The 19688-nt window shown below is 41.5% G+C and overlaps 1 protein-coding gene across 2 annotated transcripts in view; it reads left to right on the forward strand.

Annotated features, from left to right (window-relative positions):
* The window catches only part of FIG4 (FIG4 phosphoinositide 5-phosphatase), a 135599-nt gene extending 118102 nt beyond the window's left edge, over positions 1-17497 (forward strand). For both annotated transcript variants that reach the window (XM_003805509.4, XM_055114039.2), the window contains exon 23: positions 17158-17497. In XM_003805509.4, the coding sequence (XP_003805557.4) occupies positions 17158-17335 (178 nt within the window). In that variant the 3' untranslated portion in view covers positions 17336-17497. The remainder of the gene's footprint in view (positions 1-17157) is intronic.
* The last annotated feature ends 2191 nt before the right edge of the window (positions 17498-19688 follow it).

The following is a 19688-nucleotide window of genomic DNA, read 5'->3' on the forward strand; positions in this document are numbered from 1 at the left end:
CATTGCTTGTTTTGTCAGATTTGTCAAAGATCAGCTGATTGTAGATGTGTGATGTTATTTCTGAGGCCTCTGTTCTGAACAGAGCAGATCAGAGTTACTTTTAAGTGGTGAAGCTGGCACTCAAATTCATTTCTTTGGGACTCAAACAGAAAGTCCAATAACACAATCTGCTGAGCCAGGCACCTGGAATTTACCCAACCTGGGCACCTACTGGGTTCAGCTAAAAGTGGAGGAGCACCCACAGGAAGCATGGTGAGTAGCAAATATCCATGTGAGCAAATGGCTAGCAGCTGTCACCAAAAGAAGAAGAGGGAAAAGATAGAAAACATAAAGCAAGGGTCCTCAAAAGGTGGTCTGCAAAACCCTCAAAATGTGGTCTGTAGGCCCTGGTTCCAAGACCCTTTCATTGGGTCTGTGATAGCAAGGCAGTGGCACCAAAGTATGTTGGTGATCATTATTTTCTTCACTCCTACACACTCACAGCAAAAAAAAAAAAAGAAAAGAAAAAGAGAGAAGAAAGAAAAAAATGCCAGTTTTATTAAGTCATGACAAAGCAGTAAAAATTATTAAATATCAACACTTGAATGCATGTATTTTTAGTATTCTTTGTGACAAAATGGAAAATATGCATAAGGCACTTCTTGCATATCATAATACTTGTATTTCAAAGTACTATGGTTATCTTGAGGAAAAGGACTTGTGTGGTGATTGTCTAAGTTGTGAGCTAACTCATTGCTTTTTTTTTGTGAGCTAATTGCTTTTTTCACCAAACACCAATTGAAATAATGACAGACAGACAAACTGTGTTTCTTTGGGCTTGGATATTTGACAGACACTTTTTCAAAAATGAACAAAGTAAGCCTGTCACTTCAAGAAAAACAATTTACAGTGTTTGTTACCAATGATAAAGTAGATCTTTTGAGTGAAAATTAGAATTTTTGAACACGTATATCTACCACCATGAACAATACTTAAGATTGTTTTATGAGATCAGTAGCAGTCTTAACAAATGTGATTTTTTTGATGTATAATCAGATATGTTACCATTTAGAAGATATTCATATCTGGGTGAACCAGTATTTTCCAAATGATCAATATATGCTGTTAAAAACTCATGCGCGGGTAAAAAGCATTCATTCCAAGTGTGACATGCATCAATGGATAAGAGAGTATGAGAAGTTCATTGATATAGTTTCAGTTCTACATTGCAACTAACCTTTAAGAAACTTGTCAAATTTTGTTGTAGTATCAAATAAAAATATTTGAAGGCTTATTTGGAAGGCTATTAAAATACTGCTTCCTTTTCTAACCACTTATCTCTGTGAGGCCATATTTTCTTCATATATGCCAACCAAAACAATGTATCACGACAGATTCTGCAAAAGCAGATTTGAGAATCCAGTTGTCTTCTATTAAGCCAGATATAGAAAAGATTCGCAAGCTGTGAAACATTGCTTCTTTTGCCACTAATTTTTTTGTTTTAAAAATTGTTATTTTTCATTAAGAAGTTGTTTATGCTATCATGTGTTGGGTTTGTTATTTTAATAATTATTTTTTAACTTCTTCTTAATGTCTTATATGGTAAATATCACTAGATATAACCCATATTAACCAAAGCTAATTGGGGTCTTCAGTAATGCTTTTAAGAGTGTGAAGGGATTCTGAGACTGAAAAGTTTGAGAACTTGTTCGCATAGGGTAGTTGATTATTTATGTCAATATGCATTACTAAGGCAACCAGGGACGTTATTATGTTACAGTCTTGCTCAGTATTTGCCAGCAGGATGATATCTGTGACTGGTTGAAGAAATCTTATTTTCTATGATTTATGATTTTTTAAGGAATTCAGGAAGCAAATGTTCTCTTTTTAAAGGGTTCTATCAAAAACTGTCTGAACTTCTTAGGATGCTTTCAGCTCCAAATAACAGAACCTCTAACTCAACTGGTTTAAACAGTAAGATAATTTATTATCTTACTTCCCTGAAAGATTGCAGATGGGCAAGCTCCAGAGCTGGTGGATTCAGGGGCTTCGTGTGATCATGAAATGCCCAGGTTTTTCCATCTCTCTGCTGCCCCATTGTCAGTATTGCCCCATCTTCAGACCGGTAGGAAGATGGCCACAGCAGTTCCAGGTGCCACAGTCAGACACAGTAGTGCCCAGGGCAGAAGGGAAACATTGACTCTGTGTCTCCTCCTTAGGGGCAAGGAGTCCCAGAACCTGCTCAGCAAATTTCTCATGTCAAATGGCCAGGATTGGGTCACATGCTAACCCCTAAGTATGTTACTGCCAGGCTATGTATGGGCTGATGGTGATTGGCTTAGAATACTCATTCAGGGTGCATGGATGTAGGGAAGTTGATCACAGTGACTTAGTTATTAAAAACAAAATCCTTTGTACTTTTCCAGTTAACTGGAAATTCATTTGCACAGGTGCCCAAAAAGAGAGGTAGCATGAATCTGTGGAAAGAATTCTAGGCCAGAGAATCAGGCACCCTGGGATCTGATCCCATTCCTTCCGCTGCTGAGCTGTGAGTCCTTGCCTGTCCAGGTCGTGGCTGCCTTGCTGGTGCATGGGCTAGAGCATTAGTTCTGGGATTGTCTGGTTCATTGGTTCATTTATTCCCTTGCTCACTCCATTCAATAATAATTGAGTGCTCACTCAGTTGTTTAAGTCACGTGAAGGGTACAAATCAGCACTAAAATGCTGCCTGTTTAGCCACGACAGACATTCTTCCTCCTGTGCTGCATACACATTCAAAGCCCAATGGGAATTAAGATCCAAACTGTTTGTTCACTCATGGAATACTCATGCAATAAATTGTTTAGTGCCCTCAGCAAAGAGTCCTTGCCACAAAGCTTATTAGTGAGCAGTCCAAGTTTTCCCTCATCTTATTAAATATAAAATTTGTTTAGAAATGAAAACAGAAAAATACGTTCTGAAAAAGGTAAGTCTTTGTCCCAGGAAAGATGCTTGTGGGCCTAGCTGTCTATAGTTGTCCCAGTTCCCTCAGTATCAGAAAGAGTATGAGGCAGAGAACCAGGCTGGTCAGAGAACAGAAAGACAGCTGTGAGAAATGAGACCACATTCTCGGAATATCCAAGGACACTCTTGTGTTGTAGTTCCCAGATAAGATGCTTAGAAAGGTTTTATTTTTTTAAAACCAAGCTGGTAAAATTTCACAGACCTTTCTCATGTGCAGTGTTGGTTAATTTTTCATGTCACATGCAGTGCTGAGATAACTGGGAGTATTTATCTCAGAAAAGAGAATTAGGAATCATGTGATCATTCCCTCAAGTAATATTCGAATCACTGTCAAGTGAAGCAGAGCTTTTTGAGTTGCTTCAGGGACCAATAAGTGAAACATACAGGGAGGAAGATTTAGGGTTGCTGAAGAGGACATCTTTCTAACAACCAGAGCTATCGACAATGACCTGTAAACATTCCATGATTGAAAGTCCTGGGTATCCATTACTCGAGTACTCAAGCAGAGGCAGATGACCTTCTATCAGCAATGTGATGGAGAGCATCTTCATTTGGTTTGAGGTTGGACAAGATGATTGGAATAAAGGTCATTTAAAGATTCTATAATTATTATCATAGCCACAAGTCATCTAATAGTTGGAATCATTAACAGCTTGAAAGAACTTAGGTGATTCATTTATTCACCAAATACCTAAGCACCTACTATGTGTCAGGCACTGTTCTAGTCACTGGGGACATAGTAGAAAACAAGACTGACAAGATTCCCCAGGGCCCTTCTGTTTTAGAGTAGGCAGACTGGTATTGACCTAATAAATGTATAAGTAAGACAGTTTCATATTAGGGTAAATACCCTGAAGAACACAAAGCAGGGGAATGCGAGAGAGTGCTTGGAGCAGGTACAGGTCAGGAGCTGTTTTAAATTAGGCTTAGAGGAAAGTTTTCTCCGAGGAGTTAATGTTTAAGCTGAGAACTTAATGAAAAAGAGCAGTCTACATGAGATGACTGGGGAAGAGTGTTTGAAGCAGAGAGAACATACACAAAAGACCAGGGCAGGAATAAACTTGGCATGTTTGAGAAGCAAGCTGATATGGTTAGGCTTTGTGTCCCCGCTCAAATCTCATCTTGAATTATAATCCCCATGTGTCAAGGGAGAGACCAGGTGGAGGTAATTGAATCACAGGGATGGTTTTTCCCCATGCTGTTCTCGTGATAGTGAGTGAGTTCTCTTGAGATGGTTTTATAAGGAGCTCTTCCCTTTCACTTGTCACTTCTCCTTTCTGCCACCTTGTGAAGAAGGTGCCTTGCTTCCCCTTTTCCATGATTGTAAATTTCCTGAGGCCTCCCTAGCCATGCTGAACTGTGAGTCAAGCAAACCCCTTTTCTCTGTAAATCAGCCAGTCTCAGGCAGTTCTTTATAGCAGTGTAAAAATGGACTAATATGCAAGCTGAAGCCTGGGTCAAAGGCACAGAGGCATGTGCTGTGGGATGGAGTGAGGCATAGGTAGGGGCCAGATCTCAGGGAACCTCTCACAGGAGCTTAGCTGTTACTCTGAACTCATCCAGAAGGTTTTAAGTAGAGAGCTGCATCTCTGATTTACATCTCTAAAAGATGACCATGGGTGCTTTCTGAATTGTAGTGGACAAGGATATAAGCAAAGAGGGAAATAGGAGGAAACTCAAGAGGAGTTGGTTTCATGGAAGCCAAGAGAAGAAAGTGTTTCAAGAAGGAAAATGGGCAGCAGTGTTGAATACAGAAAAATGATTATTGGTTTAGGCAACAGGAAGGTTATTAATGATCCTGATGAGAGCGTTTCTGTGGGTGGTAGCCTTGCAAGCCCACTTGGAATGAATTTAGGAAAAAATGGCTAGTAAGAGAGCATCAGGAGTAGAAGCCATTCTTTCAAAAAATGTTACTATAAAGGGGTGCAGAGGAATAGGACAGTATCTGGAGGGGAATATGAACTTGAGGAATGATCGTTCCTCAGACAGGAGTTACACAGCAGATTCTCTGTATGCTGATGGCAGAGACAGATGCTGGGCACTGGACAGGGTGAATAACTGCAGGAGAGAGATCCTTGAAAAGGCACTGAATCATTTTGTATTCTTATGTAAATCTAGAATTTCATTATCTTTGGTGTTGATTAGTTTGTTGTAATTTTCTCATATTAAATGGAACCATATGAAATCACCAATATTTACACTTTTTACCTATAAAAGTAGCAGTTTCATATAATTCTACCTAATATTTTAACCTAGACAATTTTATATTTATAGGTCCTTTTAATTTATATACATTTTAAATTGGGAATCTCAAGCTTATCTAAAAGTTACCATTATAAAACAGAGACCATTCCCTCCCCACTGCCAATCATTTGAGAGTGAGTTTCAGGCCTGATATCCTCTCTCTCTCTACCACTTTTGTGGGTATTTTTATACATAAGAATATTCTCCTAGAAAATCACAATACAATCAGGAAAATCGGGAAATTAACCTCAGTACACTGCAACTTTCTAATCCTCAAACCCATTCAAGTTTTTGCCAGTACTCCCTAAAATGTCCTTAATTGCAAAGGGATCCAGTCCAGCATCTGATGTTGCATTTAGTTGTCATGTCTCTTTAGCCTTTTTCATTCTGGTACACTTCTCCACTCTTCCTTGATTTTTATGACCTTGACACGTTGAAGAATGCAGGCCAGTTATTTTATAGAATAGGCATTGATTTGGGTTTGTTATGATTATCTTCAGCTTATGAATCAGGGGATAACAGTGTGGTAGCTCACCTTCAAGTTGGCCCCACCTCCTGTTATTCATATCCTCTTGTAATCTCCTCCCACATGGTACCGGGATTGGTCTTTGTGACCACGAGCATACAGCAGAAGTGATAAGGTTGTGAAAGTTATCTCTTGGATCACTTGCTCCAGGAAACTAGCTTCCATGTTGTGAGCAGCCATATGGATAGGCCCATAAGGAACTGATGTGTCCAGCCAACAACTAGTGAGAAATTGGAGCCTGTCAACCAAGTGAGTAAACTTGGAAGAGGATTCTCCAGCCTCCGTTAAGCCTTGAGTTGACAGTAGCTGTAACCAACAGATTGACTGCAACCTCCTGGGACACCTGGAACCAGAACCACTAAACTAAGCCCCTCGCAGATCCCTGACCTCCAGAAACTGTGACATAATAAACGTTGGCTTAAGGTACATCACAAATACAGACAGGAATATCACAAAAGTGATGGTGAGTTCTTTTTATTGCATCCTACCATGGGCACACAAATTCAGTCTGTGCCATTACTGATGATGTTTATTTATTTATTTAAAGACAGTCTCGCTCTGTAGCCCAGGCTGGAGTGCAGTAGTATAATCACAGAACCTTGACCTGCCCGGCTCAAGCGATCCTCCCACCTCAACTTCCCAACTAGCTGGGCCCACAAGCACATGCCACCACACCCAGCTAATTTTTTATTTTATTTTTTGTACAGATGGGAGTCTCACTATATTGCCCAGGCTGATTTTGAACTCCCAGACTCAAGTGACCCTCCTGCCTCAGCCTCCCAAAGTGCTGGGATTATAGGCTTGAGCCACCGTGCCTGGCCTAATGATTTTTTTTTTATCCTTTGAGTAAGCAATGTCATCTGAGCTTTTCTACTGTGAAGTTGCTTGTTTTTTTCTTGTAATTAATAAATATTTTATGGGAGGTACTTTGAAACTAAAAATCCTTCACCACATTTCCATTTTTTTCATTGTTTTTCTTACTATGAGATCCTAACGTCCTGTGTATTCAATGGGATATACTTTGTTACTGACATTATTTGTCGTGAAGCTCAGAGTGTTCCAAATTTCACCAGAGTCTCCTCAGCCTGGCTTCTGTGTTCTTTGGATATGTCCTCATCAGCGTTTGAATACTTCTTTGATTTCTGGCACAAGATGTTCTAGGCTCATCATGTCCTTTGTCTGTCCCAGCCCTGAAATCATTTCTCTGAGGCTCCCTGACTATTTTTAGTGGAAAATGACATTAAAGCCAAGATCTGAGCATTAGGTATACCTGTTGCAATTGGAGGGTCACTGCCCCCAGGCCCACTCAAAAAACGTTCACAAATTTATGTGTACATGTACATATATGTGTAAATGTATGTATAAGTATATACATGCATATCTATTTTATATATTATATCAAATATTTTTATAAATAAAATATAGCTAAATATATATTTAAATCCATAAGTTCATACTGATTCTTCTAACTGTAGGGTATCCAGGGTTTATTCTAGCCTTCTCCAACAGTTAGGAAACTGGACTCCCATTACCCTCGTTATGTTTATTTGATTTATTCCCCCATACATAACCAATTGGCCGTCACCACTGCATCCACCCCTTCCCCGACATGAACGCCCTTCCTTCAGGCTCTGACTCCACTCATGGAGACACCCACCCACAGGGATGCCCTCCTCCTCTCCTTGGGTTCCAGGCCACCCTTCCATATGGACTCCCATGCCTGCCTCTCCCTGCTTGGGCTCTGACATACTTCCTCCGGCTGCGTCCACATGCATGCCCTCCTCTCCCCATCCAGGTTCTCATTCCCTACACTGGATCTGTCCTCTGGAGGGATGGCCTTCTCTTGCCTGGGTTCTAACTCCCCACTCCAGGCTGCCCACCCCCCCCGTTAATGAGAGTGCCCTCCTCATGCTGCTTGGTACCACCATCCCCCAGACTGTCACAGGCTGCCTCTCCATGCAGATTATACCCATCTGAGGGCTCTAGGACTGGCCTGTGCAGTGGAGAAGGGGAAGAGCACGGCTTTATGATCACATAAAGGCCATCGGCACTGAAAGGGACATTGTGCTCCCCAACAGCTGAATTTTTCATTTTTTCTGTAGTAGTGGGTTCCAGTTTTCCAGTTATACTGGCATATTTTAGGAAACTTGTTGAAATGCAAATTCTAAAGCAAGCAAACAAAAAAAAAAACAACAATAAAAACAGGGAGCAACCAGAGTGTTCCTAGAGCATGTTTAGATTATGGGGGGGGCACTCAGTTTTCATTTTTGACTTTTGACTACTGTTTAAATTTTCCACATTTACACTTTTATTTATATTAATAATACTAACAGATTATAGGCCATGTTTTCTTTATAATTGCCAGTATTAAAAATAATTAGCATTATTATTTTTTAAAAGATAAAAAAATACAGAATCCAAGGCCCCATTGCTAGAGATTCTAATCCAGTACACTCGGGCCAAAGCCTGGAAATCTGTGCTTTGTACAATTCTCCATTTGAATATAACAATAAGCCAGGCTGGGGAGCTGCTCCACTGGATCCTTCACAGGAATGTCCTCAGTAGCCGATGGAACATCCACTGGGCAGAGCACCCCTGACTTCATCCGTCTGCAACCTCAGGACACTTAGGTCTTGTTTTGGAGGCTCATGATCCTACTGATACCTTCTTCCAAAAAACAGTTTTCTGTGATTCTTAGGAAAACTCTGAAAAGATGCAGGTTAAGCATCCCTCCAAACCATCAACGTCATCAAAAACAAGTAAAGCCTGAGACTCACTGCCCAGAGGAGCCTAAGGAGACGTGATGACTAAATGAAATGTGTCCCAAATGGGATCCTGGGACAGTAAAAAGACGTTAGGCAAAAACCAAGTATGGACTGTAGGTAATAATCACGTATCACTATCGGGTCATGAAGTATAGCAAATGTACCGTACTAATGGAAGAAGGTGTTAATAAGACAGGAAATTGTATCCTGCACAGACCCAGTGCTGTGTGGGATACCCAGTCCTTGTTGCCTGTGGCTCACAGCCAAGCCCTCTCTCATTAAACAACATGGAATATGTAGGAACTCTCTGTCCTCTGCACAATAATTCTGTAAATCTAAAGTGGTTCTAAAATTAAAAGTTTATTAGAAAGAAGATGGAAGTCACAAGAAATGTAATGATGTGACATGACAAAGTCAATGGTAGCTCTTTATAAATAACCAGAAAAAGATGAGACTATCAGAACGCACATGAAGAACCTAAGTAGGGCGTCATCACCTCCATGTGGGAGATAAGACACACGCCATTACTGCAATCCATTGGTCTGAGTTTCCAGGAGTGACAGCAGGAGTGGCTACCGCTGCTTCTGTTCTAGGAAACGTGAGGACAGAAGGGACTGATTGCTCCAAAAGGTCGCCGTATAAATGTCTGATGGATGACCAGTTGTGCAGAGGAAGCATCTGGCCCTGCATCCAGGCAGGGAGAAAGGATGACTCTGGTAGGAGCACTTACGTTCTTTGCCCTTTGAGAACAGCTGTTGTGTGCTTGATGTGCCACCTGTCCTTTGTTGGCAGAAAAGCCCTTTCAGAGCAGACCCAGTACTGTGCAGGAGAACCAGTCCATGTTGCCTGTGGCTCAGAGCCAAGCCCTCTCTCATTAAACAACAGCCGAAATGTTTGAGTTAGAGCCTACAAACAATGCAGCCGAATATTGGTGGATGCTTCCCAAGTGTTTGTGATAATAAACGCAGCTGAAACAGAGAAAAACTGCACTTCTTTTTATACTAAGGTAGACAATATGTCCAGCATATGGGAGGGAAATTGTACTGTTTATAAATTGCATTCTGAATTGGAAGCATTTTACCTATTTCAGGTCAGAAAATCATCAAGCTTTATTTCTCTAAAGCCAAAAGTTATTTTTAAAATACAAATAACCTTTTTATTTTACAGCTCTCAGAGAGTGTGTAAAAAAAAAAAAACAGTATAATTCTACCATACCTGGACCAACATGAAATATCAATGGCAAAGGCTAAAACATAAAAAGTGCCACCATTGCCACTCATATATGTGCGTATGGCAGACTGTCCTTTCTCTCTCCTTGAGGAGCAAACATACATGTGCTCAGCTGCTGAAAGGGTCCACTCTCTGCCAGAAGCATCTAGGAACACAGGTCTCCTGGCGGCCTGGGAGCTTGCTCCTGGTTAAAATAAGAGGGCTGGTGCTGGATTTCTTTACCTGTTAGCTTGGCTGTGTTGGCCAGGGTTCAGCTGCAGAAAGCATAATCTGCTCTAGGTAAATTAAATAGAAAGTGATTTATTATAGGATTTTAGGTAGCTTTCAGGATCACTGGAGAGCTGAAGAAGTAGACCCTAGACCAGACTTCCACAAATGACTCCCAAAACCATATGGCAAACCATCAGAGGAGCTGCTGTGTCTGCCTTCATCAGGAAGCTATCACAGCAGCTGCTGGCTCCAAAACAAGCCACCTCAGCTATACAGTTGTCCCCCTTTATCCACAGTTTCTCTTTCTGCAGTTTCAGTTACCTGAAGTACAGAACAGTAAGACATTTTGAGAGATGGAGACGCTATTCACATAACTTTTTTTTTTTTTTTTTAAGACAGAGTTTCGCTCTTGTTGCCCAGGTTGGAGTGCAATGGCGCGATCTTGGCTCACCACAACCTCCACCTCCTGGGTTCAAGCAATTCTCCTGCCTCAGCCTCCCAAGTAGCTGGGATTACAGGCATGCACCACCATGCCCGGCTAATTTTGTATTTTTAGTAGAGATGGGGTTTCTCCATGTTGGTCACGCTGGTCTCGAACTCCCGACCTCAGGTGATCTGCCTGCCTCAGTCTCCCAAAGTGCTGAGATTACAGGCATGAGCCACCACACCCGGCCTCACATAACTTTTATTACAGAATATTGTCATACATGTTCTATTATATTATTAGGTATGCTGTTAATCTCTTACTGTGCCTAATTTATAAATTACCATGTCATAGGTATGTATGTACAGGAAAACAGGATATATGAGGGTTGGTGCTATCTGCAGTTTCCAGCGTCCATTGGGGGTCTTGGAACATATCCCTGAAGGATAAGGGGGAACTACTGTATTCAAAAAGCCATTACCACAGTGCCCAACTCAAGAGCACATCACCTGTGCCACTAATCGGCAAAACACATACCCTGCATCCTGCTGCTTTCCATATGACCCAGTTTCAAATCAAAGCACTTGAGTACAAGTCGCAGGTAGAACCTAAATTGCATTCTGAACCTGAATTGCAAGGGATCCTGGGATATTAGTTTTTGCTTTTCCGCTGCTGCACACTAGACGGGGAATGCAGTGGATGCTGAGGAGCCTCATCTATGTCATATGTCACTGTCTGCCCTTTAGCTTCCCGGTTATCCATGCATACTCTTCTTGCTATAAGTAGGACCCACTCCATTCCCTGTAAATTTCTGCATCCCATTCAAAGTCCAGGATCTCTGGGTATGTGTAGCTCTCTTCATTAGGTCCAGATAGAGCTTTTTATCACCTAGTGACCTATAAATAAAGACTGCCTCTGCTCCCGATATACAGTGGTGGCAAAGGAAAATTAAAACTCTCATTCAGAAAGGAGGAGTATGGGAAACATAGAACTGCTATTTGTCCTTAGTAGTGACCTCATCCCACTAGGCAACAATGGTAAAGGCACCTTGCTCAGATAGTGGAGTGAGGTCCTTGGGTAGCCATCCAGGGCTCCTTTGTCCATGAAGCCTAAGGCCCAAATCAGTTTCAGTTGGGTCACATTTTGCCAGAAAGTAACTTTTGGTTATTATAGCTTTTGGGATTTCAGAATTGCAGATAGGAATTATGTATCTATAGTTTTGTTTTTGTTTTTGTTTTTGTTTTGAGACAGAGTCTTACTCTGTTGTCCAGACTGGAATGCAATGGCCTGATCTCGGCTCACTGCAGCCTCCGCCTCCCGGGTTCACACAATTCTCCTGCCTCAGCCTCTGAAGTAGCTGGGATTACAGGTGCCCGCCACCACGAGCTGCTATTTTGTGTATTTTTAGTAGAAATGGGGTTTCACCATATTGGCCAGGCTGATCTCGAACTCCTGACCTCAAGTGATCTGCCTGCCTCAGCCTCTCAAAGTGCTGGGATTATAGGCATGACCCACCATGGCCATGTAATTGTTAACAATAGTTCACCTTTACTGAGCACTCAGGCACTATGCTATACATATAAACTTAAACTCATTTACTCCACTCAACAGCTGTGTGAGGTAGGAATTCTTAGTATCCCCTACTTCATTGATTTCTACTAAATCTTCCTTAAAAAGCCATTGAGTCCCTACCATATGCCAAGGAAAAAGAGCAAAAAGTCTGTACAGCCTCAGCAAAAGTTGCTCCCACTCACATGAGGGAGACAGATGGGGGCACAGACATAGGTGTGCACAAGGCTATGGGAACAGAGGAGAGGGGCTTGCCCTACCTATGCATCAGGCAGGGCTCCCAGGCAGGTACTGGTCCAACTCTGTCCTCCAAGCAGAGAAAAAAACCAGCCCTGAGTGGACTGGGGAGGTCATTCCAGCAGCTTGTTAATAGTAAACCTGCTTCTTCAATCTAGCGACTGTCAAATGCTTCTGAGACCACATGAGAATAGATGGTATACCATCTCCTATTAACTGCAATAAAAGTATATCTGATAAGTAGTCATTTAAAACATTTCTCTAACTCTTCTTGTACCTCTACTGCTATGTAGGCAATACCTGATTAGCCACATGCAGATGAACCATGAGATTAAGAGTGTTACCACCTCACCCGCACCCCCCAAGTCTCCCATCACTCAGATAGCCAGTCCATCTGAACATCTGCAGTATGCGTTGTCTCTGAAGGGAACAGGTCCAGCAAGAGTAGACGTGGGAGTTGAGCTGGGAAAGAGCTTCTCTGAGAGCAGCCCTGGGTAAGGAGGGGTGGTGTGGCAGTGCCGATCTCCAGAACAAGGAAAATGGAGCCCTGCAGCTGACAGTATAGCAAATGTAGGGCTCAGTTTGAGGGATGGGTGAAAAATACACTTTTAAAAATAGAGCCTGGTCGGTTCTGGAAGAAGGCAGCAGCAGCAGCATCATTTTAAAATCTCTCTGAATACTCACACAAAAAAACAGAACAACTGGTTAGCAAAACCAGGCACATACAGACAACACTTACCTCAAAACCGTGCGATACAGTATCCCCACACACCCCCAAATCTAAAGAAGATGTGGAGGTAAACCCCCCACAGCCATAAGACCTGCATGATAGCAGTGTGTGTGCAAGAGGAAGAATCAGGAGGAAACAGTGGGGCATCTGAGAGGCCTGAGAATAGGAGAACCCCAAAATAGCTCACAGGTAGTCGCCAGAAATCATTGAAGCTGAAACAGAAGGGGTTCACCCAATTCAATACCAGGGGAGTGCAAGGGATTTTTGGTGAGTTCTGAAAGGGGCTGAGGCCGTCTGGGCCACATACACTCTTGAACCCAAACGGCCAAAGCTCCCTACCTGGACATGGCAGGAGAAATTGCTGATAGTGGCATTAAAATTGAGCAGGACAATGGAGATGAAGGAAGGAGAAAGCCCAGACAACACTGAGGAAGGGGAGCAGAGAGGAAACCTCAGAGAGCAAGCTGTGGCAGTTTTCAACACTTCACTGAAACAACCAAAGAGAGTTCTGTGAAGTTAAGTAAATCTTTCCTGAGCAACGTCTTCTTACAGCTCTGCAAAACTAATTTTGCACAATAAGCAACAGAAAAGTATCAAGGGCCAATCTCATCATAGAATTATAAAGAACAGAGCAAAATAACATTCCTACAGACAACGAAATCATGCCAGAAAGACAAGTTAATAAAAGAGGTTAAAACAGAAACATACTATTTCAAAATGAAGAAAGACATTAAAAAGGACTGCAGACAAAGTGTCAAGTGATAATTTGACAAGTCCCAATGGGTTACTGGATCTAGGCATTGACCTCAATGACTGTTAACATAAAAAAGATAAGCAACTAGAGACTGTGACCCTCCTGATGAAGCAATATACCACCAGCCATAGTGTTACCAAAGCAATCAAAACAGCATCTCACCAGCCTCTGGGTCCAACTGCTGACCCACAGCGCATATAAAGGGCAGAGGAACACTTTGAACTGCATCTTGACTATGCAAGCAGCTAAATCCAAACTGAGGGAAACTCTACAACCCAGATTCTTCAACAGATAAATTGTAAGAAAAAGAAAAGTGAGAGGCCGGGTTCAGTGGCTCAAGCCTGTAATCCCAGCACTTTGGGAGGGCAAGGCAGGAGGATCGCCTGAGCCCAGGAGTTCGAGGTTGCATTGAGCCATGATCGCTCCATTGCATTCCAGCCTAGGAGATACAGGAAGACCCTGTGTCTTAAAAAAAGAAAGAAAAAGAAAGATGAGAGCATTTGTAGTTTAAAAAGCATATCACACTTTTGAAATGAGCAAGACTATAGAATCTAGGGATGCACATTTGAACGACAGTGTCTTTTTTTAAAAGTGCAAACAAGTGACTACTATAGAAGTCAGGATAAGGTTACTTATGAGTCAGGGTAGGGGATTGTGATGGGGTTGGGGCACCTGGAAGGGGCTTTTGGGTTGGTTGTCAGAATTTCTGTTTGTTGACCTGGCTGATGTTCACTTTATAATAATTATGTGTTTGTTTTGTGTGATTTTCTGTATCGATTTTATTTTGCAATAAAAAAGTGAAAAGCACTGATAAATCTGAAACACAGTAGTTTTTCTATGATAAATATTGGGTAAATATTGTTAGTTTTTATATTTAATTAATGTATACATAATGGTATTTCAACTGAAAACTTTACCAACCTTGTAGCAGCCTCTAAATCTCTATTGTGTATTTCATTGATCTTTGCTATATAACAGTGTAAAAAACAGTCACATTTTAAGGACAAGATGTTCCAGCTTTACCTAGGAAATAATAGGGTTTACAGTATGTTATCTAGATTTATTGGCTCCAAATCCCATATGCTTATTAACTATATTTTTGTTCTAATATCTGCACAATAGAATGACCATTATAAAAGTTCACATGGCTTCACTTAAAGCACATTACTTGGTGGGGATGGTTGAAGTATATATATGTATATGTGTATATATATATATATATATATCGCTTCAGCATTGTTTTTAAAGAATACATATACATATATAAATAGATATAAAGCATAACTATATATATATAGTGTGTGTATATATATATACACACCATATCTCATCTACACACATGCATACACATTATTTTTTAATCTAGTGAATCTGATGACAAATGAGTCTACAAAAGATAGAGTTTAGCAGCCTTAAACATAACAAATGCATAAATTTCTTTAATATCTATTAATGTCATTGTATACTTTGATCTGTAAATAATTTTTTTGTGCTGTTGATGTTGCCTAGGCTTGGCGATAAAATCCTCAACCTTTGCCAGACTGCAGTGTCTTTCTTGTTGGTCTGTCATTGACGTGGCTCCCTGACAGGTTGAAGACAGATCAGTGTTTGAGAAACACGTACAGTAAGAGTTTTGCTGTCCTCATGCTCTCTCTATAACCAAAATGTCACCGACTCTCTTCCTATCAAAGTCTTTAAAGACCCAGCCTACTCTGAGGAGCTGAAATTCCTTATTACTGATCCTTTGAAGGGCCTCATGAGCAGACAACCTGCTCCCCTGGTCACCCCTAGTTCTGTGTTATTTTAATGCAATTGAATGTAGTCTCCAGTCATCTCAGGATGTGTCATTGTTGTGGATAAAAGCAAAGTACAGTAAGCTATCTTGGCTGTTTGCTGGGAGCATTAAAAAGACCCACATTTAATTGTAGCGCATCCTATGAAGATAGAGCCCTTTTGGGGGGGTTTTACTGTACAACTTCCATCTTCCTTTGTATGTCACCGTACTATCTAGTGTCCAGTGAAATGTTGATGTTTCAAGTACAGACCCAGCTGGGTCTGAGGTCCAGTTCTGTGTCTGACTGCAGGGAATCTCCACAGGGGTCCCAGCTGACCAAACGGTTTGGCATCCAGGGTGCGTTTCTGATTCCTCTGATAAGATGCACCCTAGCAAGGCTGAGGTCTCAGCTCAGCAGAATAGATTCTCCAGATTTTCTTTCCCTGTGTTATCTTGGGCACCCTGTTATGGCCAACCACCCGCATTCTCACAGGGCCAGCCCTGAGCCAAGTAGCGGAGTGTGTTGTCATTGTGCCCCCCAGCCCCTCACACTGCCTTGTTAGCTTACCATCGTCCCCTTTTTGTGACCTTCCTGGACATGCTCGTGTGCATGCACACTCCGTACACACACATGCTCTGCATCACACCTGACTTGTTGGTGGACTCATCCCTTGAAGGCTTACCTCTTGCTAAGGATGTCAGACACGGAGCTGCATTTCAACAAGGCCTTTCTGGAGACAGTGCCTTCCCCACGGGGTGGATGGAAATTTTAAGCCTATGGCAGCCCAAGTGGGGTGGGAATGGAGGGATATTTTTGAATAGAGAGATTATTGGGTGCTTTTCAAATTACCCCAGAAAGGAAGGAAGTGGCCTATTACAGACCCACAAGCCATCATCCAAAAGCCGGAGGCTAGATGAGTCGCAGAATTCCGAATTATCAGCATAGCGGGATGGTACATACACCTTCTAATACATCCCCAGTGTGATTGGAGGCCATGTCCAATAGTTAGACACATTAATATTCACGGGAAGTGGGGGTGATTATTGTCAGCTCATTAGGATGTGCCACAAAATGAGTTTCAGTTGGGTTATATTTTGCAAGCAAAGTAACTTCTGGTTGTTTCAGCTTTTAGGATTTCAGAATTGCGGTAAGAAATTCTGTACCTGTAATTATTAACAACAGTTCACATTTACTGAGCTCCCAGGCAGTACGCTAAGTGAACACTTTATACATGTAAATATGCATATAAGCTCATTTATTCCTGTTTACAACTATGTGAGGTAGGCATTCTTATTCTCCCTTGCTTCACTGATTTCTACTATATCTTCCCTTAAAAACCAGTGAGTCCCTAGCGTGTGCCAAGGAAAAAGAGCAAAAAGTCTATACAGCCTTAGCTAAAGTTGCTCCCAGTCATGTGAGGGAGACAGATGGGTGCGCAGACATGAGTGTACACAGAGATGTGGAAACAGAGGAGAGGGGTGTGCCCTGCCTGTGCAATCAGGTAAGGCTCCCAGAGGTGTTGGTCCAGCTCTCTCCTCCAGGCAGAGAAGAGAACCAGCCTCGCAAGGACTGGGGAGGTCATCCCAGCAGCTTGTCAAAAGTCAGCCTGCTTATTCAATGCCAGCGACTCTCAAGTGCTTCTGAGACTGCTCCCTGTGGTCCTTCCTTATATTTTCTTTAATGCAGCCCTCTCTTTATTCATCTTTTATAGAACACCCATCTCGGCTTTCTCGCAAGATAACATCTATGAAGTTCAGCCCCCAAGAGTAGACAGAAAATCTACAGAGATCTTCCAAGCCCACATCCAGGCCAGCCAAGGTATCATGCAGCCCCTAGGAAAAGAGGACTCCTCCATGTACCGAGAGTACATCAGGAACCGCTACCTGTGAAAAGAGCGCAGGTCCACCTGGTGGACACATCTGATTAGCTTAGAACCTGTCTTGTCTCATCTTCAAAAGGTAACTTATTAAAAGTCCTTTGCGTCTGAAGCCTTTCTCCTTTTCTGTCACTTGCAAATTCCAAATTATAGCTAATAAAGATGACTAGATAATTTGCTGTTGTTGCCTTTGCTTTATTTTAGAAATACTTTGTTTACAAATGTGGTCAATATACTATCACACCATCACATTAAGAAATTCACAGGTATCTGCTGAGCACCTGCTGTGTGCCAGGCACCATGGCAAGGTCTAGGAACATCCCAGTAAGCAAAACAGGCCAAAAAATTCCTCTCTTGTGAGGAATGAAGGCAAAGTATTTTTCTTATCTTTATCTGTGAAAGCAAAGTATTGTTTCCTTGTAGTTAACATTTTGACATTTATTCTGGTGGCTTCTATGTTAACTTTGTATTTTGATCAGAAATTTCATTATTCTAAAAGGCCTTGTTTATAGGAAACAAATGCTGAAATATTTATGGATAAACGGACAAGATGTCAAAAAAGTGTTCTCCAGTGGTTCAGGATAAAAAGAATGAATGATAAATCAAATGAAGCAAAATATTAATAATTTGTAAATCTAGGTAAAAAGTAAACAGGAGTTCTTTGAGCTACTCGTGCTGCTTTTCTGTAAGTATAAAATTATATCAAGGCTGGGCACAGTGGCTCACGCCTGTAATCCCAGCACTTTGGGATGCTGAGGCGGGGGGATCACCTGAGGTCGGGAGTTCAAGACCAGCCTGACCAACATGGAGAAACCTTGTCTCTACTAAAACTACAAAACTAGCCGGGCGTGGTGGCGCATGCCTGTAATCCCAGCTACTAGGGAGGCTGAGGCAGGAGAATCACTTGAACCTGGGAGGTGGAGGTTGCAGTAAGCCAAGATCGGCCATTGCACTCCAGCCTGGGCAACAAGAGTGAAACCCGTCTCAAAAAAAAAAAAAAATTATATCAAAATAAATTGTTAAAATTATTATTCCAGTTGACTTCCTGTGGCATGCAGCTGCATTACATACTTTGACATTTGGTGTTCAGTCAGGTGTTGACTGATCACAGCACGTGTTTTGTTCTCTGTATAGTCAAACATGAATGTGGACAACTTTCTGCATTTCCTAACAGTTTACCACAAATGATTTGATCTCATTATGTCTATACTTTTGTTACAGACTGTCCCATTCTCCCTCCCCATAAACAATATAGAGAAGAAAGCCAAGCCTTCTAATGGGAGAAGGAAAACTGGTTAGCCAAAATGACCTGTGAGCTATCACCAACCCTGACATGCTGGGATTCTATGGAAGGTTTTATATTGCAAAGAAAGGTTAAGTCCCCATTTGACAGATATTTTTGATTGATGCCATCATGAAGTAAAGATTAGAGAATGACAAAATAATAGGTAAGAGGAATTTTGCCTTGGTGCAGGTTGAATATCTAACACAATAGCTTGCTGTTGTGTGTGGGGGTGGGATCTCACATAAATCTTCCCAAGTCAAAGAATAATCCCAAATTGCTGCAGAGGTGCCAATTATAGATCAGACACTGATCTTCATTTTTAAAATTTATTTTTAACATGGCTTCTAGAGGTCCACCTACTTAGGAAAAGAATGAACTTAAAGTTCTTTGAGAAGATCTGAAATCCAGATCTTCTTTCACAACCTCCCTGAGCTTAACTTTCCATAGCTGTAAAATGAGGATAATAATCCCTGCTCTACTGGCTTATTATGGCACTTAAGAGACTCTGCATGTAAAACATACAGCCATGGTTCCATGGTTCCTGGCACATAAATGATGCTGTCAATGGTAGCTGCTGTTGATGATGGCAGTGGTTGGTATTGGTGACAGTGGTGGTGTCCTCAGCACCAACACCCCGATATTTTCAATTTAAGGCATCTGTGTATGTCCTTTTCAGAGTTAACACAATTTTGATGTAACAAGATGGTATCTGAGCTATTACTTTTGACATTCAGATTACTTAACTTTGGATATACAAGGAAGGCTTTACAAATTGGTAGCAAACCAGACATAACATTTAACCTCTAGAAAAAGGTTAGTGATCTCAAGGAGCATGTAAACAAAGTAAATGTGTATCTGAAAGTACTAAAAAGCTAATATGTCATGGAAAATATAGAAACTGCTCTTATTTGTAGACCCAAAGGGAAGCAAATATGGTTAAGAGCAGGAGTTTTGCTCTCCATCACTTACTAGTAGCTGTGGGTCTTTGAGCAATCACTTAGCATCTCTAATCCTCAATTTTTTCATCTAGTATAGATAGTTGCTGAGAGAAAGAAGATACCTGTAAAGCACTGGGCATGGT

Source organism: Pan paniscus, chromosome 5 (assembly GCF_029289425.2).
Source record: "Pan paniscus chromosome 5, NHGRI_mPanPan1-v2.0_pri, whole genome shotgun sequence".
NCBI lineage: Eukaryota > Metazoa > Chordata > Mammalia > Primates > Hominidae > Pan > Pan paniscus.